Source organism: Oncorhynchus kisutch, unplaced genomic scaffold (genome assembly GCF_002021735.2).
Source record: "Oncorhynchus kisutch isolate 150728-3 unplaced genomic scaffold, Okis_V2 Okis01b-Okis20b_hom, whole genome shotgun sequence".
NCBI lineage: Eukaryota > Metazoa > Chordata > Actinopteri > Salmoniformes > Salmonidae > Oncorhynchus > Oncorhynchus kisutch.
In genome coordinates, this window is record NW_022261978.1 from 14,508,669 (window position 1) to 14,533,725 (window position 25,057).

General features: G+C 44.6%; 1 protein-coding gene across 2 annotated transcripts; it reads right to left on the reverse strand.

Moving 5' to 3' along the window:
* Positions 1 to 15,363: 15,363 nt before the first annotated feature.
* Positions 15,364 to 23,457, reverse strand: LOC116358957 (G patch domain and ankyrin repeat-containing protein 1). Of its 2 annotated transcripts, none has more exons than XM_031811419.1 (5): positions 23,377 to 23,457; positions 22,597 to 22,872; positions 22,045 to 22,179; positions 16,932 to 17,191; positions 15,364 to 15,947 (listed from the first exon to the last, which is right to left on the reverse strand). In XM_031811419.1, exons 2-5 carry the CDS (start codon positions 22,816 to 22,818, stop codon positions 15,458 to 15,460), a joined length of 1,107 nt encoding a protein of 368 aa, XP_031667279.1. In that variant the 5' UTR covers positions 22,819 to 22,872; positions 23,377 to 23,457; the 3' UTR covers positions 15,364 to 15,457. The 2 variants fall into 2 exon arrangements, with proteins under 2 accessions (XP_031667279.1, XP_031667278.1); XM_031811418.1 differs by having other exon boundaries at positions 22,597 to 22,898.
* Positions 23,458 to 25,057: the final 1,600 nt, after the last annotated feature.

A 25,057-nucleotide genomic window follows, 5' to 3' on the forward strand; every position in this document is an offset into this window, starting at 1 on the left:
GCCCCTCTACTGTATATAGCCTCTCTACTGTATATAGCCTCACTACTGTATATAGCCTCTCTACTGTATATAGCCTCTCTACTGTATATAGCCTCTCTAACTGTATATAGCCCTCCTACTGTATATAGCCTCTCTACTGTATATAACCTCTACTGTATATAACCTCTACTGTATATAGCCTCTCTACTGTATATAGCCTCTCTACTGTATATAGCCTCTCTACTGTATATAGCCTCTACTGTATATAGCCTCTCTACTGTATATAGCCTCTCTACTGTATATAGCCTCTCTACTGTATATAGCCTCTCTACTGTATATAGCCTCTACTGTATATAGCCTCTCTACTGTATAGCCGCTACTGTATAGCCTCTCTACTGGATATAGCCTCTCTACTGTATATAGCCTCTCTACTGTATATAGCCTCTCTACTGTATATAGCCTCTCTACTGTATATAGCCTCTACTGTATATAGCCTCTCTACTGTATATAGCCTCTAACTGTATATAGCCTCTACTGTATATAGCCTCTACTGTATATAGCCTCTACTGTATATAGCCTCTCTACTGTATATAGCCTCTACTGTATATAGCCCTCTACTGTATATAGCCTCTACTGTATACTTACTGTATATACTCTATGTATTAGCCTCTCTACTGTATATAGCCTCTACTGTATATAGCCTCTACTGTATATAGCCTCTACTGTATATAGCATCTCTACTGTATAGAGCCTCTCTACTGGTATATAGCCTCTCTACGTATATAACCTCTACTGTATATAGCCTCTACTGTATATAGCCTCTACTGTATATAGCCTCTCTACTGTATTAGCCTCTACTGTATAGCCTCTCTACTGTATATAGCCTCTCTACTGTATATAGCCTCTCTACTGTATATAGCCTCTCTACTGTATAGAGCCCCTCTACTGTATAGAGCCTCTCTACTGTATAGATCCTCTCTACTTATAGCCTCTCTACTGTATAGAGCTCTCTACTGTATAAGCCTCTCTACTGTATATAGCCTCTCTACTGTATATAGCCTCTCTACTGTATAACCTAACCTCTCTACTGTATAGAGCCCCCCTACTGTATAGAGCCTCTCTACTGTATAGAGCCTCTCTACTGTATATAGCCTCTCTACTGTATAGAGCCCCTCTACTGTATATAGCCTCTACTGTATATAGCCTCTCTACTGTATATAGCCTCTCTACTGTATATAGCCTCTACTGTATATAGCCTCTCTACTGTATATAGCCTCTACTGTATATAGCCTCTCTACTGTATATAACCTCTACTGTATATAGCCTCTACTGTATATAGCCTCTACTGTATATAGCCTCTCTACTGTATATAGCCTCTACTGTATATAGCCTCTACTGTATATAGCCTCTACTGTATATAGCCTCTACTGTATATAGCCTCTCTACTGTATATAGCCTCTACTGTATATAGCCTCTACTGTATATAGCCTCTACTGTATATAGCATCTCTACTGTATAGAGCCTCTCTACTGTATATAGCCTCTCTACTGTTATAACTACTGTATATAGCCTCTACTGTATATAGCCTCTACTGTATATAGCCTCTCTACTGTATATAGCCTCTACTGTATATAGCCTCTCTACTGTATATAGCCTCTCTACTGTATATAGCCTCTCTACTGTATAGAGCCCTCTACTGTCATAGAGCCTCTCTACTGTATAGAGCCTCTCTACTGTATATAGCCTCTCTACTGTATATAGCCTCTCTACTGTATATAGCCTCTCTACTGTATATAGCCTCTCTACTGTATATATACCCTCTACTATATATATAGCCTCTCTACTGTATATAGCCTCTCTACTGTATATAGCTCTCTACTGTATATAGCCTCTCTACTGTATAGAGCCTCTCTACTGTATATAGCCTCTCTACTGTATATAGCCTCTCTACTGTATATAGCTCTCTACTGTATATAGCCTCTCTACTGTATATAGCCTCTCTACTGTATATAGCCCCTCTACTGTATATAGCCTCTCTACTGGTATATAGCCTCTCTACTGTATATAGCCCCTCTACTGTATATAGCCTCTACTGTATATAGCCTCTCTACTGTATATAGCCTCTCTACTGTATATAGCCTCTCTACTGTATATAGACTCTCTACTGTATATAGCCTCTCTACTGTATATAGCCTCTCTACTGTATATAGACTCTCTACTGTATAGAGCCTCTCTACTGTATATAGCCTCTCTACTGTATATAGCCTCTCTACTGTATATAGCCCCTCTACTGTATATAGACTCTCTACTGTATATAGCCTCTCTACTGTATATAGCCCCTCTACTGTATATAGACTCTCTACTGTATATAGACTCTCTACTGTATAGAGCCTCTCTACTGTATATAGCCTCTCTACTGTATATAGCCCCTCTACTGTATATAGACTCTCTACTGTATATAGACTCTCTACTGTATAGAGCCTCTCTACTGTATATAGCCTCTCTACTGTATATAGCCCCTCTACTGTATATAGACTCTCTACTGTATATAGACTCTCTACTGTATAGAGCCTCTCTACTGTATATAGCCTCTCTACTGTATATAGCCTCTCTACTGTATATAGCCCCTCTACTGTATATAGACTCTCTACTGTATATAGCCTCTCTACTGTATATAGCCCCTCTACTGTATATAGACTCTCTACTGTATATAGCCTCTCTACTGTATAGAGCCTCTCTACTGTATATAGCCTCTCTACTGTATATAGCCTCTCTACTGTATATAGCCCCTCTACTGTATATAGCCTCTCTACTGTATATAGCCTCTCTACTGTATATAGCCTCACTACTGTATATAGCCCCTCTACTGTATATAGCCCCTCTACTGTATGTAGCCTCTCTACTGTATATAGCCTCTCTACTGTATATAGCCTCACTACTGTATATAGCCTCTCTACTGTATATAACCCCTCTACTGTATATAGCCTCACTACTGTATATAACCCCTCTACTGTATATAGCCTCACTACTGTATATAGCCTCTCTACTGTATATAGCCCCTCTACTGTATATAGCCCCTCTACTGTATATAGCCTCTCTACTGTATAGAGCCTCTACTGTATATAGCCTCTACTGTATATAGCCTCTCTACTGTATAGAGCCTCTACTGTATATAGCCTCTACTGTATATAGCCTCTCTACTGTATATAGCCTCTCTACTGTATATAGCCTCTCTACTGTATATAGCCTGTCTTTTTACTGTTGTTTTATTTCTTTACCTACCCATTGTTCACCCAACACCTTTTTTGCACTTTTGGTTAGAGCCTGTTAGTAAGCATTTCACTGTAAGGTCTACTACACCTGTTGTATTCAGCATTTCACTGTAAGGTCTACTATACCTGTTGTATTCAGCATTTCACTGTGAGGTCTACTACACCTGTTGTATTCAGCATTTCACTGTGAGGTCTACTACACCTGTTGTAGTCAGCATTTCACTGTGAGGTCTACTACACCTGTTGTATTCAGCATTTCACTGTAAGGTCTACTACACCTGTTGTATTCAGCATTTCACTGTGAGGTCTACTACACCTGTTGTATTCGGCATTTCACAGTGAGGTCTACTACACCTGTTGTATTCAGCATTTCACTGTGAGGTCTACTACAACCTGTTGTATTCAGCATTTCACTGTAAGGTCTACTACACCTGTTGTATTCAGCATTTCACTGTAAGGTCTACTACACCTGTTGTATTCAGCATTTAACTGTAAGGTCTACTACACCTGTTGTATTCAGCATTTCACTGTGAGGTCTACTACACCTGTTGTATTCAGCATTTCACTGTGAGGTCTACTACACCTGTTGTATTCAGCATTTCACTGTGAGGTCTACAACACCTGTTGTATTCAGCATTTCACTGTTGAAAGGTCTACTACACCTGTTGTATTCAGCATTTCACTGTTGAAAGGTCTACTACACCTGTTGTATTCAGCATTTCACTGTTGAAAGGTCTACTACACATGTTGTATTCGGCGCACGTGACAAATAAACTTTGATTTGATTTTATCTTGTCCCTATTCAAATAAACATATTAAATTAAATAACACTGGATGACTCCAACTATCAGATGATTTGTGAATTCGGGCCCTGGACTCAACTTGCATTATGGGTAATGTCCATTGAAAGTGTGTTTTAGTCCAAGACTAGGTTTAATATTGTATCCATTATTTCCAACTAGCTGGTTCGAAACTGCTGGTTCAGCTGTATGTGTGTGTGTGTTGTGTGTGTGTATGTGTGTGTGTGGGCGTGTGTGTGTTGTGTGTGCGTGTGTTGTGTGTGTGTGTTGTGTGTCTGTGTGTGTGTGTGTTGTGTGTGTGTGTGTGTGTGAGTGTTGTGTATGTGTGTGTGTGCGCGTGTGTGTGTGTGTGTGTGTTGTGTGTGTGTGTGTGTTGACTTGGGGTGGTCTTTGGACTTCCTGTCAGGTCAGCTACAATCTCATCTGATAACTCCTGTTACAAAACCCTCCCCAGCCCAGATCTAGGACCAGATCCCATAGCCCCCATTCCTAACCTGAATCATTAGATACTAACCTAACCACTGATCTAGGACCAGATTCCCCTGCCCCTGCCCCGTTCCTAACCTGAACCATTAGATACTAACCTAACCACTGATCTAAGACCAGATCCCATAGCCCCCATTCCTAACCTGAACCATTAGATCCTAACCTAACCACTGATCTAGGACCAGATCCCATAGCCCCAGTCCAAACCTGAACCGTTAGATACTAACCTAACCACTGATCTAGGACCAGATCCCATAGCCCCCATTCCTAACCTGAACCATTAGATACTAACCTAACCACTGATCTAGGACCAGATCCCATAGCCCCCATTCCTAACCTGAACCATTAGATACTAACCTAACCACTGATCTAGGACCAGATCCCATAGCCCACATTCTTAGATACTAACCTAACCAGTCAAGGTCAATCTCAAGGCCATCAGACTGTTAAACAGCCACCACTAACATTACGTGGCTGCTGCCACTTTAAACAATGCAACTTTATATAATGTTTACATACCCTACATTACTCATCTCATATGTATATACTGTACTCGATACCATCTACTGCATCTTGCCTATGCCGTTCTGTACCATCACTCATTCATATATCTTTATGTACATATTCTTTATCCCTTTACACTTGTGTGTATAAAGTAGTAATTGTGGAATTGTTAGGTTAGATTACTTGATAGATATTACTGCATTGTCGGAACTAGAAGAACAAGCATTTCACTACACTCGCATTAACATCTGCTAACCATGTGTATGTGACAAATACAATGTGATTTGATTTGATCTAGGACCAGATCCCATAGCCCCCATTCCTAACCTGAACCATTAGATCCTAACCTAACCACTGATCTAGGACCAGATTCCCCTGACGACAACAACTACTTATCACACAACTACTGACTACAACCACACAACTACTGACTGCACAACCACTGGCAACAACTACTGACCACACCTACTGACCACACCTACTGACCACACCTACTGACTACAACCACACTACTGACCACACCTACTGACCACACCTACTGACCACAGCTAATGACCACACAACCACAGGCCACAACTACTGACCACACATTTACTGACCACACATCTACTGACCACAACCACACAACTTTTAACCACAACTACTGACCACACAATTACAGACCACACAACTACTGACCACATCTACGGACCACACAACTACTGACCACACAATTACAGACCACAAAACTACTGACCACACAACCACTGACCACACAACTACTGACCCCACAACTCTTAACCACAACTACTGACCACAACTACTGACCACACAACTACAGACCACAACTACTGACCACAACTACTGGCCACACAACTACTGGCCACAACTACAGACCACAACTACAGACCACAAATACTGACCACAACTACACAACTACTGACCACAACTACACAACTACTGGCCACAACTACTGACCACAACTACTGGCCACAACTACTGACCACAACTACACAACTACTGACCACAACTACACAACTACTGACCACAACTACACAACTACTGCCACAACTACTGACCACACAACTACTGGCCACAACTACTGGCCACAACTACTGACCACAACTACTGGCCACAACTACTGGCCACAACTACTGACCACAACTACTGGCCACACAACTACTGACCACACAACTACTGACTACAACTAGTGACTCCAAACAGGTTATAGCCTTTAAAAATCAAAGCGTCTGTTAAGTGGAGTATTATATTATATATATACTGTTAAGTGGAGTATTATATTATATATATACTGTTAAGTGGAGTATTATATTATATATATACTGTTAAGTGGAGTATTATATTATATATATACTGTTAAGTGGAGTATTATATTATATATATACTGTTAAGTGGAGTATTATATTATATATATACTGTTAAGTGGAGTATTATATTATATATATACTGTTAAGTGGAGTATTATATTATATATATACTGTTAAGTGGAGTATTATATTATATATATACTGTTAAGTATTATATTATATTTTATTTTTCCGCATTTTGTTGCTGTTACTGTCTTACTGGCATCTCCTTTGCCGTTACAGTTACAGTCTGAAATTAAAATGTATTGAGATTTAGTGTCATTGACCTTCACACAAAGTGAAGTGTGTCAAACATGGAATTATGTTTTTTTTTTGACTTTTACAAAATAATTTTAAAAAATGAAAAGCTGAAATGTCTCAAGAGTCAATAAGTATTCAATCCCTTTGTTATGGCAAGCCTAAATAAGTTCAGGAGTAAAGATTTTGCTTAACATAATAAGTTGCATGACTCTGTGAGCAATAACCGTGTTTAGCATGATTGTTGAATGACAGCCTCATCTCTGTACTCCACGCATACAATTATCTGTAAGGTCTCTCAGTCGAGCAGTGAATTTCAAACACAGATTCAACCACAAAGACAGAGGTTTTCTAAAGCAAAGAAGGGAACCTGTGGGCAGGTACAAAAAAAGCAGACATTGAATAACCCTTTGAACATGGTGAAGTTATTAATTACACTGTTGATGGTGTATCAATACACCCAGTCACTACAAAGACATAGGGGTCCTTCCTAACTCAGTTGCCGGAGATGAAGGAAACTGCTCAGGGATTTCACCATGAGGCCAATGGTGACTTTAAAATGACTCCAGAGTTTAATGGCTGTGATAGGAGAAAACTGAGGATGGATCAACAACATTGTAGTTACATCACAATACTAACATACATGACAGAGTGAAAGGAAGGAAGCCTGTACAGAATACAAATATTCCACAATATACATTTTGTTTGCAACAAGGCACTAAAGTAGTAATGCAAAAAATATGGCAAAGAAATGTACTTTATGTCATGAAAACCTTATGTTTGGGGTAAATCCAACACATCACAGCACTGAGTACCACTCTCACATGTTCAAGCATGGTGGTGGCTGCATCATGTTATGGGTATGCTTCATCGGCAAGGACTAGGGACTTTTTGAAGGATAAAAAGAAATGGAATAGAATTAAGCACAGGCAAAATCCTAGACAAAAACCTGGTCCAGTTTGCTTTCCATCAGACAAATTCACCTTTCAGCAGGACAATAATCTAAAACAGAAGGCCAAATATACACTGGAGTTGCTTACCAAGAAGACATTGAATGGTCCTGAGTGGCCGAGTGAGTCACCGTTTTGATTTAAATCAGCTTGAAAATATATGGCAAGACTTGAAAATGGCTGATCTACAACAAATTGACAGAGCTTGAAGAATTTCAAAAAAAGAATAATGGGGGAAAATATTGTACAATCCAGGTTTGCAAAGCTCTTAGAGACTTACCCAGAAAGTCTCACAGCTGGAATCACTGCCAATGGTGATTCTAACATGTTTTGATTCAAGGGTGTGAATACTTATGTAAATTAGACAGTTTTGAACACATAATGTGGAATAAGTCAAGGGGTGTGAATACTGTATGTATATGTGTGTGTTTGATGGCCTGGTCTTTATCTGCCTGCTTCTTCATTCCGCTCAGCAGGGTAGAAGAGTGCTGATTAGAGAGAGAGAGAGAGAGAGAGAGAGAGAGAGAGAGAGAGAGGGAGAGAGAGAGAGAGAGAGAGAGCTACCATTTTAACAGTTTTATTAGGCCTATGTGGTCTAAAAAGGAAGGAAAATACAATCAGTAGGATCCATGGTGAATGATCTACGGAGAGATGAGAGAGAGAGAGGTGAGCAGAGAGAGAGAGAGAGAGGTGAGCAGAGGGAGAGAGAAGGGAGATTGTGTGAGAGGTGAGTAGGGAGAGCTGATGGTGAATGATCTACAGAGAGATGAGAGAACTTTGATTGCTAGAAATCGATGTAGCCAAAGTGACATGTGTAAAAAGTGTTCCTCTGGCTCTGCCATGGCAAACCCTCCTATCATAAACATCCCAATTTTCCAATCCACAAGCTATAATTTTTTTCCCTGTGTATTTGTCTGCTCGTAGAGAGCCACTAAAAAGTCTGGCGTTCATAGCGAATGCAGATAACACCCGCTAAAGTAGATGGGGGCGTGCTCACAAAACCTGCACGATGGCTTTGTGGACTTCGAACGAACAACACACAGCGATCTCAGATCTTCTGCAAGTTAAGGTCAAAAGTCATTACTGTATACTCATGTTTAGCTTTTCAGTCTTTCATAGATGTTTTAACATAATGTGATTTCTGTCAAATTAAATACACATTGTATTAGTCACATGCGCCGAATACAACAGGTGTAGACCTTATATTGAAATGCTGAATACAACAGGTGTAGACCTAACAGTGAAATGCTGAATACAATAGGTGTAGACCTAACAGTGAAATGCTGAATACAACAGGTGTAGACCTTATATTGAAATGCTGAATACAACAGGTGTAGACCTTATATTGAAATGCTGAATACAACAGGTGTAGACCTTATATTGAAATGCTGAATACAACAGGTGTAGACCTTATATTGAAATGCTGAATACAACAGGTGTAGACCTTATATTGAAATGCTGAATACAACAGGTGTAGACCTTATATTGAAATGCTGAATACAACAGGTGTAGACCTTATATTGAAATGCTGAATACAACAGGTGTAGACCTTATATTGAAATGCTGAATACAACAGGTGTAGACCTAACAGTGAAATGCTGAATACAACAGGTGTAGACCTTATATTGAAATGCTGAATACAACAGGTGTAGACCTTATATTGAAATGCTGAATACAACAGGTGTAGACCTTATATTGAAATGCTGAATACAACAGGTGTAGACCTAACAGTGAAATGCTGAATACAACAGGTGTAGACCTTATATTGAAATGCTGAATACAACAGGTGTAGACCTAACAGTGAAATGCTGAATACAACAGGTGTAGACCTTATATTGAAATGCTGAATACAACAGGTGTAGACCTTATATTGAAATGCTGAATACAACAGGTGTAGACCTTATATTGAAATGCTGAATACAACAGGTGTAGACCTAACAGTGAAATGCTGAATACAACAGGTGTAGACCTTATATTGAAATGCTGAATACAACAGGTGTAGACCTTATATTGAAATGCTGAATACAACAGGTGTAGACCTAACAGTGAAATGCTGAATACAACAGGTGTAGACCTAACAGTGAAATGCTGAATACAACAGGTGTAGACCTAACAGTGAAATGCTGAATACAACAGGTGTAGACCTTATATTGAAATGCTGAATACAACAGGTGTAGACCTAACAGTGAAATGCTGAATACAACAGGTGTAGACCTTATATTGAAATGCCTACTTATAAGGCCCTAACCAACAATGCAGTTTAAAATAAAATAAAATAGAGAAGAAATATATATATATATTTTTTAATACGAATAAGAACTAAAGTAACACGTATTTAAAGAGCAGCAGTAAAATAACAATAGCGAGACTATATACAGGGGCGCACCGGTATAGAGTCAATGTGCAGGGGGGTACCGGTACAGAGTCAGTTTGCAGGGGTTTCCTGGTACAGAGTCAATGTGCAGGGGGTACCGGTACAGAATCAATGTGCAGGGTGTACCGGTACAGAATCAATGTGCAGGGGGTACCGGTTAGACAAAGTAGTCTGAGGCTGTAGGAAGTAGTTGAGGTAAGAACTAGTCTGAGGTTGTAGGAAGTAGTTGAGGTAAGAACTAGTCTGAGGCTGTAGGAAGTAGTTGAGGTAAGAACTAGTCTGAGGTTGTAGGAAGTAGTTGAGGTAAGAACTAGTCTGAGGTTGTAGGAAGTCGTTGAGGTAAGAACTAGTCTGAGGCTGTAGGAAGTAGTTGAGGTAAGAACTAGTCTGAGGTTGTAGGAAGTAGTTGAGGTAAGAACTAGTCTGAGGTTGTAGGAAGTAGTTGAGGTAAGAACTAGTCTGAGGTTGTAGGAAGTAGTTGAGGTAAGAACTAGTCTGAGGTTGTAGGAAGTAGTTGAGGTAAGAACTAGTCTGAGTTGTAGGAAGTAGTTGAGGTAAGAACTAGTCTGAGGTTGTAGGAAGTAGTTGAGGTAAGAACTAGTCTGAGGTTGTAGGAAGTAGTTGAGGTAAGAACTAGTCTGAGGTTGTAGGAAGTAGTTGAGGTAAGAACTAGTCTGAGGTTGTGTGTTTCTTCATCTGACTCTTTCCGACAGGATCAGAATAAGTGACACAGAACTCTACAGATCTATCCTTAGACCAGAAATAATTTTGTAGGTATATTGTTATGCTGCACAATTAAATTACACCCTAACCATTGTTGCGAAAGATTTTGTTTGGCAATGGGGTTTTTTCACTATTGTTTGTCATCCCTGTGTGGTGTTCTGTGCCTTGCTGTGTGGTGTTCGGTGCCTGGCTGTGTGGTGTTCTGTGCCTGGCTGTGTGGTGTTCTGTGCCTGGCTGTGTTCTGTGCCTGGCTGTGTGGTGTTCTGTGCCTGGCTGTGTGGTGTTCTGTGCCTGGCTGTGTTCTGTGCCTGGCTGTGTGGTGATCTGTGCCTGGCTGTGTTCTGTGCCTGGCTGTGTGGTTTTCTTGCCTTGCTGTGTTCTGTGCCTGGCTGTGTTCTGTGCCTGGCTGTGTGGTGTTCTGTGCCTGGCTGTGTTCTGTGCCTGGCTGTGTGGTGTTCTGTGCCTGGCTGTGTGGTGTTCTGTGCCTGGCTGTGTGGTTTTCTGTGCCTGGCTGTGTGGTGTTCTGTGCCTGGCTGTGTGGTGTTATCAGCTGAACCTTGTCTGGCAGCTACACAGTTCATTCAGCCTCATTTACTGCCTTTAAAAAAAATAACATAGCTGTTATGGCTGACTTGCTAAAATAAATATGGCTTCTACTGACTCCATGTGGATTTGTGTAACTCAACTAGAACCGCATTCTCCTTCAATAACAACGAGTTTAGACTTTTGAACCATAGACAAACATTACATTTAGGTTCAGTAAACTCATAATATCTGTTCTTATATCATTAAGTATAAGCAAGTGCAAGCACATGAGCCGTGACTAAGTAGGCCTATTCGTTCAGCACTTTCAAAATGGACACCGACAGAAATTCAGAGAGTTCAGATAAATTAGGCATGTTGAGGCATTAACTTTACTTTTCTTTAAGTCACCATACACAGAGAGAGAGAGAGAGAGAGAGAGAGAGAGAGAGAGACAGAGAGAGACAGAGAGACAGAGAGACAGAGAGAGAGAGAGAGAGAGAGACAGAGAGAGAGAGAGAGAGAGAGAGAGACAGAGACAGAGACAGAGACAGAGACAGAGAGAGAGAGACAGAGAGAGAGACAGAGAGAGAGACAGAGAGAGAGACAGAGAGAGAGAGAGAGAGAGAGAGAGAGAGAGAGAGACAGAGAGAGAGAGAAGAGAGAGAGAGAGAGAGAGAGAGAGTTACCTACCATTTTAACAGTTGTCTATGTGGTCTAAAAAGGAAGGAAAATACAATCAGTAGAATCCACTTTTATACACAATCAAATATACCAAAGCAGACAGACGGACGGGCAGATAGGGAGGCAGGCAGACAGAGGGACAGATGGGCAGACAGACAGGGGGGCAGAGGGACAGACAGACAGAGGGACAGACAGGCAGGCAGACAGACAGATAAAACTGAAATGACATGGATCTATTACTGAACTGCCTGTTGAATGGGAAGAAACCGTTACTGGTAACCATGGTTACAGACCCCAACAGCATACTGCATATCGAACACCCTCCTTGATGAGAAAAGAACACAAGCTAATTAAATGACCCTCCGATCCAACAGGTCCCAGACCTGCTCAATGGGATTGAGATCCGGGCTCTTTGCTGGCCATGGCAGAACACTGACATTCCTGTGTTGCAGGAAATCACTCACAGAACGAGCAGTATGGCTGGTGGCATTGTCATGCTGGAGGGTCATGTCAGGATGAGCCTGCAGGAAGGGTACCACATGAGGGAGGAGGATGTCTTCCCTGTAACGCACAGCGTTGAGATTGCCTGCAATGACAACAAGCTCAGTCTGATGATGCTGTGACACACCGCCCCAGACCATGACGGACCCTCCACCTCCAAATCGATCCTGCTCCAGAGTACAGGCCTCGGTGTAACGCCCATTCCTTCAACGATAAACGCAAATCCGACCATCACTCCTGGTGAGACAAAACTGCTCCTCGTCAGTGAAGAGCACTTTTTGCCAGTCCTGTCTGTTCCAGCGACGGTGCTTTTGTGCCCGACGTTGTTGCCAGTTAGGCCTGGTTAGGACCTGCCTTACAACAGGCCTACAAGCCCTCAGTCCAGCCTCTCTCAGCCTATTGCGGAGAGTCTGAGCACTGATGGAGGGATTGTGCGTTCCTGGTGTAACTCGGGCAGTTGTTGTTGCCATCTTGTAACTGTCCTGCAGGTGTGATGTTCGGATGTACCGATCCTGTGCAGGTGTTGTTACATGTGGTCTGCCACTGCGAGGACGATCAGCTGTCCGTCCTGTCTCTTGAAAATGAAGTACTACTTCCCAGTGTTTCTCCTCAGTAGAGTAACAGTTCATTATAAAGCCCCAGTGTTTCTTCTCAGTAGAGTAACAGTTCATTATCAAGCCCCAGTGGAGATCCTCAGTAGAGTAACAGTTCATTATCAAGCCCCAGTGTTTCTCCTCAGTAGAGTAACAGTTCATTACCAAGCCCCAGTGTTTCTCCTCAGTAGAGTAACAGTTCATTATCAAGCCCCAGTGTTTCTCCTCAGTAGAGTAACAGTTCATTATCAAGCCCCAGTGTTTCTCCTCAGTAGAGTAACAGTTCATTATCAAGCCCCAGTGTAACTCAGTAGAGTAACACTTCATTACCAAGCCCCAGTGTTTCTCCTCAGTAGACTAACAGTTCATTATCAAGCCCCAGTGTTTCTCCTCAGTAGAGTAACAGTTCATTACCAAGCCCCAGTGTTTCTCCTCAGTAGAGTAACAGTTCATTATCAAGCCCCAGTGTTTCTCCTCAGTAGAGTAACACTTCATTACCAAGCCCCAGTGTTTCTCCTCAGTAGACTAACAGTTCATTATCAAGCCCCAGTGTTTCTCCTCAGTAGAGTAACAGTTCATCATCAAGCCCCAGTGTTTCTCCTCAGTAGAGTAACAGTTCATTATCAAGCCCCAGTGTTTCTCCTCAGTAGAGTAACAGTTCATTATCAAGCCCCAGTGTAACTCAATAGAGTAACACTTCATTACCAAGCCCCAGTGTTTCTCCTCAGTAGACTAACAGTTCATTATCAAGCCCCAGTGTTTCTCCTCAGTAGAGTAACAGTTCATTACCAAGCCCCAGTGTTTCTCCTCAGTAGAGTAACAGTTCATTATCAAGCCCCAGTGTTTCTCCTCAGTAGAGTAACACTTCATTACCAAGCCCCAGTGTTTCTCCTCAGTAGACTAACAGTTCATTATCAAGCCCCAGTGTTTCTCCTCAGTAGAGTAACAGTTCATCATCAAGCCCCAGTGTTTCTCCTCAGTAGAGTAACAGTTCATTATCAAGCCCCAGTGTTTCTCCTCAGTAGAGTAACAGTTCATTATCAAGCCCCAGTGTTTCTCCTCAGTAGAGTAACAGTTCATCATCAAGCCCCAGTGGAGATCCTCAGTAGAGTAACAGTTCATTATCAAGCCCTGGTGGAGATCCTCAGTAGAGTAACAGTTCATCATCAAGCCATAAATGTGCCCTGTGGAACAGCAGGTAGAGCGAAGCAAATACCCCATAATGACATCACAATACCCCATAATGACATCACGATACCCCATAATGACAACGCAAAAACAGGTTTTTAGAAATTCTTGCAAATTTATTACAAATTTTAATGAAATACCTTATTTACATAAGTATTCAGACCCTTTGAGAGAGAGAGAGAGAGCACATAGAGTGTACACTAGAGAGAGAGAGTGTACACTAGAGAGAGAGAGAGCAGAGTGTACACTAGAGAGAGAGAGCAGAGTGTACACTAGAGAGAGTGTACACTAGAGAGAGAGTGTACACTAGAGAGAGAGAGTGTACACTAGAGAGAGAGAGTGTACACTAGAGAGAGAGTACACTAGAGAGAGAGTACACTAGAGAGAGAGAGAGAGAGAGTGTACACTAGAGAGAGAGAGAGAACATAGAGTGTACACTAGAGAGAGAGAGTGTACACTAGAGAGCTAGAGAGAGCATAGTGTACACTAGAGAGAGAGAGAGAGAGAGAACATAGAGTGTACACTAGAGAGAGAGAGTGTACACTAGAGAGCTAGAGAGAGCACATAGTGTACACTAGAGAGAGAGAGAGAGAGAGAACATAGAGTGTACACTAGAGAGAGTGTACACTAGAGAGAGAGAGGGAGAGAGAGAGAGTACACTAGAGAGCTAGAGAGAGCACATAGAGTGTACACTAGAGAGAGAGAGAGAGAGAACATAGATTGTACACTAGAGAGAGAGAGAGAACATAGAGTGTACACTAGAGAGAGAGAGAGAGAGAACATAGAGTGTACACTAGAGAGAGAGAGAGAGAACATAGAGTGTACACTAGAGAGAGAGAGAGAGAGAGAGAGAGAGAGAGAGAGAGAGAGAGAACATAGAGTGTACACTAGAGAGAGAGAGAGAGAGAGAGAACATAGAGTGTACACTAGAGAGAGAGAGAGAACAGAGTGTACACTAGAGAGAGAGAGAGAACAGAGTGTACACTAGAGAGAGAGAGAGAGAGAACATAGAGTGTACACTAGAGAGAGAGAGAGAGAGAACATAGAGTGTACACTAGAGAGAGAGAGAGAGAGAGAACATAGAGTGTACACTAGAGAGAGAGAGAGAGAACATAGAGTGTACACTAGAGAGAGAGAGAGAGAGAACATAGAGTGTACACTAGAGAGAGAGAGAGAGAGAACATAGAGTGTACACTAGAGAGAGAGAGAGAGAGAGAGAGAGAGTACACTAGAGAGAAACTGACTACAACAGGTGTCCCTGGGTCAGCATTTAGAGGTCAGGGGTCAAAGGTGTTAAAGGAAGAGCGGAAGTCTCTCTCCCAGTTCCTGTCCTTCTCCTCCCTCCTGCTCTCCTCCTTCATCCCCCTCCTCCCCCTCCGACCCTCCTTCCCCGCCCGTCTGACTGCCTGCGGGTCTTTGGGTTGGAAGTGTGTGACCTTGGGTCGGGGTGTGGGTCCGTACCCCAGGCCTCTACTGTCCCTCTTCAGGACGGTCCGGACCGGCTGTTTGTGACCCTCCCCTTCGGGCCCCAGGCCCCCTCCAGGGGTCCATCCGGAGCGCAGCATCATCTGGTAAGCGGGGGTGGAGGGGGGGAGGCAGTAGTGGGGAGGGGGCGCAGGGCGGGAGAGAGAGAACAGGTGGAGGGTGGAGGAGAGGTGTGTCTCTGGGGGAGAGGAGTAGTGGACACTGCAGACTGGACACCACTGGGTCTGATTCTGGGTGGACTGGTTCTGATGAGTCTGGACTGCTGCTACCACTGGGGGAGAACTGGGGGGGGGGGGGGGGCAGAGGGAGAGAAGCAACAAGGGAGGAGAAAAATGAGTATCTCCTTGACAACAAACCTTCAATCACAGGTCTTATTTCTACACTAGGACAGGGGTAGGAGAGCCGCACACCGGACCACATAATCAGGTCAGGGATTGTCTATATTTACCACACCTGACCACCTGATCAGGTCAGGGATTGTCTATATTCACCTGGTCTTCCAGGTGGATTAGATCATTAACATGAAGTGACTGCATCAGTCTAGTCTGGTGACAGTACCGTCCCTGGTCCCTAACCTAACCTGTGGTCAGTCAGTCTGGTCGACCACATGACAGTACCGTTCCTTGGTCCCTGGCTGTCTGTGTTCACTAACCTCAGTCAGTCAGTCACTAACCTGTAGCCAGTCAGTCAGTCACTAACCTGTAGTCAGTCAGTCACTAACCTGTAGTCAAGTCAGTCAGTCACTAACCTGTAGTCAAGTCAGTCAGTCACTAACCTGTAGTCAGTCACTAACCTGTAGTCAAGTCAGTCAGTCACTAACCTGTAGTCAAGTCAGTCAGTCACTAACCTGTAGTCAAGTCAGTCAGTCACTAACCTGTAGTCAGTCACTAACCTGTAGTCAGTCAGTCAGTCACTAACCTGTAGTCAGTCAGTCAGTCAGTCACTAACCTGTGGTCAGTCAGTCAGTCAGTCAGTAACCTGTAGTCAGTCAGTCAGTCACTAACCTGTAGTCAGTCAGTCAGTCACTAACCTGTAGTCAGTCAGTCAGTCACTAACCTGTAGTCAGTCAGTCAGTCAGTCAGTCAGTCAGTAAGTAACCTGTAGTCAGTCAGTCAGTCAGTCAGTAACCTGTAGTCAGTCAGTCAGTCACTAACCTGTAGTCAGTCAGTCAGTCACTAACATGTAGTCAGTCAGTCAGTCACTAACATGTAGTCAGTCAGTCAGTCACTAACCTGTAGTCAGTCAGTCAGTCAGTCAGTCACTAACCTGTGGTCCTGCGTCTCTCTCCTGTAATGGTTGTGTTGACCCCTCTGTCTCCCAGGCCGGTCACAGTCCTGCGGAGACCCGTAGTGGTCCAGTTCCTCTAGGACCCCGCTATGCCCCGCCATCCTAGCCAGCTCCCTGGCGTCCCGGCCCTGCGTGTCGACCACGCCCACCCACGCCGCCCCCTGCTGGAGGAGGAGCCTAACGACACCTCGCTGCCCTGCCGCCGCTGCACACATCACACCTGTCCACCACCAGCTGTCCTAGAGAGAGAGAGAGAGAGAGAGAGAGAGAGTAAGAGAGAGAGAGAGAGAGAGAGAGAGAGAGAGAGAGAGAGAGAGAGAGAGAGAGAGAGAGAGAGAGAGAGAGAGAGAGAGAGAGAGAGAGAGAGAGAGGAGGGAGAGAGTCAGGAAGAGGGAGGAGATGGAGAGCGAGAGAGGGAGGAGATGGAGAGAGAGAGGGGGGAGAGAGTCAGGGAGAGGGAGGAGATGGAGAGCGAGAGAGGGAGGAGATGGAGAGAGAGAGGGGGGAGAGAGTCAGGGAGAGGGAGGAGATGGAGAGAGAGAGAGAGGGAGGAGATGGAGAGAGAGAGAAGGGGGGGAGAGAGTCAGGGAGAGAAAGAGGAGATGGAGAGAAAGACATTAAGAAGGATGTGTAGAGAACATCTTGGTCATGTAGCAGACACTCCTCAGTAAAGCAGCTTTCAGCTCAGTCAGTGTTAGTAAGAGAAAGACAACTGGTGTTAAAGACTAGCGCAACGGGAAGGAGGTCGGTTCGAGGGAAACAGGAAGGAGGTTGGTTCGAGGGAAACGGGAAGGAGGTTGGTTCGAGGGAAACAGGAAGGAGGTTGGTTCGAGGGAAACAGGAAGGAGGTTGGTTCGAGGGAAACAGGAAGGAGGTTGGTTCGAGGGAAACAGGAAGGAGGTTGGTTCGAGGGAAACAGGAAGGAGGTTGGTTTGGGGGCAACAGGAAGGGAAAACAGGAAGGAGGTTGGTTCGAGGGAAACGGGAAGGAGGTTGGTTCGAGGGAAACGGGAAGGAGGTTGGTTCGAGGGAAACAGGAAGGAGGTTGGTTCGAGGGAAACAGGAAGGAGGTTGGTTCGAGGGAAACAGGAAGGAGGTTGGTTCGAGGGAAACAGGAAGGAGGTTGGTTCGAGGGAAACAGGAAGGAGGTTGGTTTGGGGGCAACAGGAAGGGAAAACAGGAAGGAGGTTGGTTCGAGGGAAACGGGAAGGAGGTTGGTTCGAGGGAAACAGGAAGGAGGTTGGTTCGAGGGAAACAGGAAGGAGGTTGGTTCGAGGGAAACAGGAAGGAGGTTGGTTCGAGGGAAACAGGAAGGAGGTTGGTTCGAGCGCAACGGGAAGGAGGTTGGTTGGGGGCAACAGGAAGGAGGTTCGTTGGGGGCAACGGGAAGGAGGTTCGTTGGGGGCAACGGGAAGGAGGTTCGTTCAAGTGCAACGGGAAGGAGGTTGTTTGGGGGAAACAGGAAGGAGGTTGGTTCGAGTGAAACGGGAAGGAGGTTGGTTGTCATGGAGCTTTTTAAATCGAACCTGTGAAATAGATGCATTTAGAACCATGTATTTGATTATTATTCCAATTGAATACAAGTCGTGAATTGAGTACTTGACCTACTGGCAACCTGATGTAGTGAGTTTGGCTCCTCCTGATGAGGTAGTTCTGCCTGGGACTTCAAAAGTAATCAGGGTAACAGGTCAAAGAGGGGGAATTCCTCTTGTTCAAATGGTCAGAACACTGAGGTGATCTGATTAAACTGCCCCAGGTTGAACCGGGGTTATGGTCTAATGGTCAGGACACTGAGGGGATCTGATTAAACTGCCCCAGGTTGAACCGGGGCTATGGTCTAATGGTCAGGACACTGAGGTGATCTGATTAAACTGCCCCAGGTTGAACCGGGGCTATGGTCTAATGGTCAGGACACTGAGGTGATCTGATTAAACTGCCCCAGGTTGAACCGGGGCTATGGTCAGGACACTGAGGGGATCTGATTAAACTGCCCCAGGTTGAACCGGGGCTATGGTTTAATGGTCAGGACACTGAGGTGATCTGATTAAACTGCCCCAGGTTGAACCGTGGCTATGGTCTAATGGTCAGGACACTGAGGTGATCTGATTAAACTGCCCCAGGTTGAACCGGGGCTATGGTCAGGACACTGAGGGGATCTGATTAAACTGCCCCAGGTTGAACCGGGGCTATGGTTTAATGGTCAGGACACTGAGGTGATCTGATTAAACTGCCCCAGGTTGAACCGTGGCTATGGTCTAATGGTCAGGACACTGAGGTGATCTGATTAAACTGCCCCAGGTTGAACCGGGGCTATGGTCTAATGGTCAGGACACTGAGGTGATCTGATTAAACTGCCCCAGGTTGAACCGGGGCTATGGTCAGGACACTGAGGTGATCTGATTAAACTGCCCCAGGTTGAACCGGGGCTATGGTTTAATGGTCAGGACACTGAGGTGATCTGATTAAACTGCCCCAGGTTGAACCGGGGCTATGGTCTAATGGTCAGGACACTGAGGTGATTTGATTAACCTGCCCCAGGTTGAACCGGGCTATGGCCTGTAGCATGACTGGGTGAAACCGGTGAGGGAGGTGCGCCCTGCTCAAATAGAACAGTAATCTTAACATATATATACCTTTTGGAGGCTGCTGAGGAGAGAAACGGCTCATAATAATTGCCGGAACGGAGCAAATGGAATGGCATCCAACACATGGAAACCATGGAAACCGTGTGTGTGATGTATTTTCTAACATTCCCACTGATTCCGCTCCAGCCTTTACCACAAGCCCGTTCTCCCGGATTCAGGAGTCACCAACTTCCTGAGGTAAGAATACTACACTTTCAGGCAAATAAACCATTTTTATCAAAAGCCCCACTTCAGCATGTGAAAACACAGCATCCTCTACTCATTAGTCTACATGTATCGCCTGGGTCACTTTTTGTTTTGAGCCATCTTCTCCGTGGGCTTTGAACGGGGCACCTGGCTCACGTCCGGGAGGCAACGCGGTGATAAAAACTCTAATCGCTTTTCACTCCGCCAACACGGTCTAGTAATCCATTCTCCTACTTGGTTTCTCCCCGTGGGAGACCCAGGTTCAGATCCCTCCTGTTACCTACTCCCCGTGGTTCAGATCCCTCCTGTTACCTACTCCCCGTGGTTCAGATCCCTCCTGTTACCTACTCCCCGTGGTTCAGATCCCTCCTGTTACCTACTCCCCGTGGTTCAAATCCCTCCTGTTACCTATTCCCCGTGGTTCAGATCCCTCCTGTTACCTACTCCCCGTGGGAGACCTAGGTTCAGATCCCTCCTGTTACCTACTCCCCGTGGTTCAGATCCCTCCTGTTACCCACTCCCCGTGGTTCAGATCCCCCCTGTTACCTACTCCCCGTGGTTCAGATCCCTCCTGTTACCTACTCCCCGTGGTCCTGTTACCTACTCCCCGTGGGAGACCCAGGTTCAGATCCCTCCTGTTACCTACTCCCCGTGGTTCAGATCCCTCCTGTTACCTACTCCCCGTGGTTCAGATCCCTCCTGTTACCTACTCCCCGTGGTTCAGATCCCTCCTGTTACCTACTCCCCGTGGTTCAGATCCCTCCTGTTACCTACTCCCCGTGGTTCAGATCCCTCCTGTTACCCACTCCCCGTGGTTCAGATCCCCCCTGTTACCTACTCCCCGTGGTTCAGATCCCTCCTGTTACCTACTCCCCGTGGTCCTGTTACCTACTCCCCGTGGGAGACCCAGGTTCAGATCCCTCCTGTTACCTACTCCCCGTGGTTCAGATCCCTCCTGTTACCTACTCCCCGTGGTTCAGATCCCTCCTGTTACCTACTCCCCGTGGTTCAGATCCCTCCTGTTACCTACTCCCCGTGGTTCAGATCCCTCCTGTTACCTACTCCCCGTGGTTCAGATCCCTCCTGTTACCCACTCCCCGTGGTTCAGATCCCCCCTGTTACCTACTCCCCGTGGTTCAGATCCCTCCTGTTACCTACTCCCCGTGGTCCTGTTACCTACTCCCCGTGGGAGACCCAGGTTCAGATCCCTCCTGTTACCTACTCCCCGTGGTTCAGATCCCTCCTGTTACCTACTCCCCGTGGTTCAGATCCCTCCTGTTACCTACTCCCCGTGGTTCAGATCCCTCCTGTTACCTACTCCCCGTGGTTCAGATCCCTCCTGTTACCTACTCCCCGTGGTTCAGATCCCTCCTGTTACCCACTCCCCGTGGTTCAGATCCCCCCTGTTACCTACTCCCCGTGGTTCAGATCCCTCCTGTTACCTACTCCCCGTGGTTCAGTTACCTCCTGTTACCTACTCCCCGTGGGAGACCCAGGTTCAGATCCCTCCTGTTACCTACTCCCCGTGGTTCAGATCCCTCCTGTTACCTACTCCCCGTGGTTCAGATCCCTCCTGTTACCTACTCCCCGTGGTTCAGATCCCTCCTGTTACCTACTCCCCGTGGTTCAGATCCCTCCTGTAACCTACTCCCCGTGGTTCAGATCCCTCTTGTTACCTACTCCCCGTGGTTCAGATCCCTCCTGTTACCTACTCCCCGTGGTTCAGATCCCTCCTGTTACCTACTCCCCGTGGGAGACCCAGGTTCAGATCCCTCCTGTTACCTACTCCCCGTGGTTCAGATCCCTCTTGTTACCTACTCCCCGTGGTTCAGATCCCCCCTGTTACCTACTCCCCGTGGTTCAGATCTCTCCTGTTACCTACTCCCCGTGGTTCAGTTACCTCCTGTTACCTACTCCCCGTGGGAGACCCAGGTTCAGATCCCTCTTGTTACCTACTCCCCGTGGTTCAGATCCCTCCTGTTACCTACTCCCCGTGGTTCAGATCCCTCCTGTTACCTACTCCCCGTGGTTCAGATCCCTCCTGTTACCTACTCCCCGTGGGAGACCCAGGTTCAGATCCCTCCTGTTACCTACTCCCCGTGGTTCAGATCCCTCTTGTTACCTACTCCAACGTGGTTCAGATCCCTCATGTTACCTACTCCCCGTGGTTCAGATCCCTCTTGTTACCTACTCCAACGTGGTTCAGATCCCTCATGTTACCTACTCCCCGTGGGAGACGCAGGTTCAGATTCTGTTACCTACCTGGAAGTTGACATCCACCCCCCGGGACAGCAGGCCTCTCACCCCAGACAGGTCTCCTTCCTGGGCACAACGCAGTAGTCTTAGCCCCTCCAGTTCTGTGGTAGTACTGGTGGTGGTAGCCTGCTGCCTGCTAGCCTGTGGGAAAGAATACATGTACTTTAGTTACATTTTGGCCAATCAGCAGATGGCCAATCAGCAGATGGCCAATCAGCAGATGGCCAATCAGCAGATGGCCAATCAGCAGATGGCCAATCAGCAGATGGCCAATCAGCAGATGCTTCACTGGTGCATCTGGAGTGTGCAAAGCTGTCAGAGGCAGCTTTTTTGGTTATTACATGATTCCATATGTGTTATTTCATAGTGTTGATGTCTTCAATAGTATTCTACAATGTAGAAAATAGTACAAATTAAGAAAAACCCTGGAATGAGTAGGTGTCAACTTTTGTACTGGTACTGTGTATATATACTGAGGAAATACTTTATTTTTAAATCATACATGTCATGATCATAGATGATGTAGCTACTAGGCTATATTTGTTGTGTTTGTGGTACCTGGACGTGCTGCCCTGCTCTTCTCCCCCTGCGGTTCTCTCTCCCCCTCTGCTCCATTCCTCGTCTCTCCTCTCCATCCCCTTCTTCTATGAGGCTTTGATAGAAGCGCCGTGCCTCCTCTCCTCCGAGGGTGCTGGGTTGAGGTCCGGTGGCTGCGCCTGCGTTTCCCGACCACAGCAGCTCTTCTTCTCGGGCCGGGGTGAAGTAGCTTAGAGAGCTCATGGCTGGGACCGGTTGGTCGGCGGCGCTGGAATAGCTAGCTGACCGCTAGACAGACTAGGCGACAATAACGTTACAGTCACCTAAAACACAGTTGACCAGTCGGATATTGATTAGATTTATGTAAACGAGGTAACTGACGTTCGTTAATCACTTTTCTGGAGTCTGGAAATGTCGGTGTAAGGTTATTTTTTCATCATACAGCTAATTAACTACAGTGGCTAACTCAATGACTCGTCTAATTCCTCCATCATATTGTTCCTTTTAGTAAGTAGCTAAGTGTAGTTAGCTAGCCTCAACCAAATATATTGTCTGTGCCTCGACGCTCGGTCGTAAATGATAATAGGCTAGCTGGCTGTGACTTATCAACCAGAATTAGCAATGGGCAGCTAGCACACTGAATTTAACGTTAGGTACCTAGATATTTAACAAGAAGTTTATATATAACAAAAAGATTACTTATATATTTAACAAAACGTTTATTTCTATATATAAAATAAAGAGTTCTCAAATGTAAATAATTTTTTTTTTAAAATACTATCAAAATAGTTAGTTCCCTACCCGAGGTAACGTGCCTCCATCTTTGTTGTTGTTGGTTTGCGACGTCATGTCCACTATTTTCTACGTCACGCAAATAGTCTCCACATCGCCCCCTGCTGACCGGAGTTGGTAACGCAGCAAAAGTAATTTTAGGACACGATTTCACATTAATTCAGTCAAACAAAAATAAACACATAGGTCTATATAATAGCGCGCCTAAATGGTGTACCAGTCGATATTACATATTGGTGTTCCACATTTTATTGATATTCAGACCAAAATATGTTGCATTAATCTGGTTTGGCCAGGGTCGGCCGTCATTGTAAATAAGAATTTGTTCATAACTGACTTGTAAATATAAAAAATCTATAAAAATGTGGCTTAACAAATCACATAATAAATTACACGGACTCCTTGTGATATAATAGGGGTTGATGTGATATTTGAATGACTAATCCCTTCCTCTGTCCCCCATACATACAGCATCTGTAAGGTCCCTCAGTCTAGTAGTGAATTTCAAGCACAGATTCAGCTACAAAGACCAGGGAGCTTTCGAAGTTCTCATTATAAAATGATTTGGGGCAGTGATCGGTAGATGGGGGAAAAATGCACCAAATTATAAAAAAAAAAAATCTTCAACATAGAAATGCTACCAAAAAATAATTTACTGAAACTTGAGACAAATGACGGAGCCTGTGATTCGCCAAATGGTATTCTGAAAGAGGAAGCAATGTACATTAAGCAGATGCTTTCATTTCAGTCTCCTCCAACTCCTCCAACACGACGCTAATTGTATGGATTTTAATGTAATACTAACAGCTGTACAGAAAGACTCATGGGATTAAATTACAGAAGAGCTGTACAGAAAGACTCATGGGATTAAATTACAGAAGAGCTGTACAGAAAGACTCATGGGATTAAATTACAGAAGAGCTGTACAGAAAGACTCATGGGATTAAATTACAGAAGAGCTGTACAGAAAGACTCATGGGATTAAATTACAGAAGAGCTGTACAGAAAGACTCATGGGATTAAATTACAGAAGAGCTGTACAGAAAGACTCATGTGATTAAATTACAGAAGAGCTGTACAGAAAGACTCATGTGATTAAATTACAGAAGAGCTGTACAGAAAGACTCATGGGATTAAATTACAGAAGAGCTGTACAGAAAGACTCATGGGATTAAATTACAGAAGAGCTGTACAGAAAGACTCATGGGATTAAATTACAGAAGAGCTGTACAGAAAGACTCATGGGATTAAATTACAGAAGAGCTGTACAGAAAGACTCATGGGATTAAATTACAGAAGAGCTGTACAGAAAGACTCATGGGATTAAATTACAGAAGAGCTGTACAGAAAGACTCATGGGATTAAATTACAGAAGAGCTGTACAGAAAGACTCATGGGATTAAATTACAGAAGAGCTGTACAGAAAGACTCATGGGATTAAATTACAGAAGAGCTGTACAGAAAGACTCATGTGATTAAATTACAGAAGAGCTGTACAGAAAGACTCATGTGATTAAATTACAGAAGAGCTGTACAGAAAGACTCATGTGATTAAATTACAGAAGAGCTGTACAGAAAGACTCATGGGATTAAATTACAGAAGAGCTGTACAGAAAGACTCATGGGATTAAATTACAGAAGAGCTGTACAGAAAGACTCATGGGATTAAATTACAGAAGAGCTGTACAGA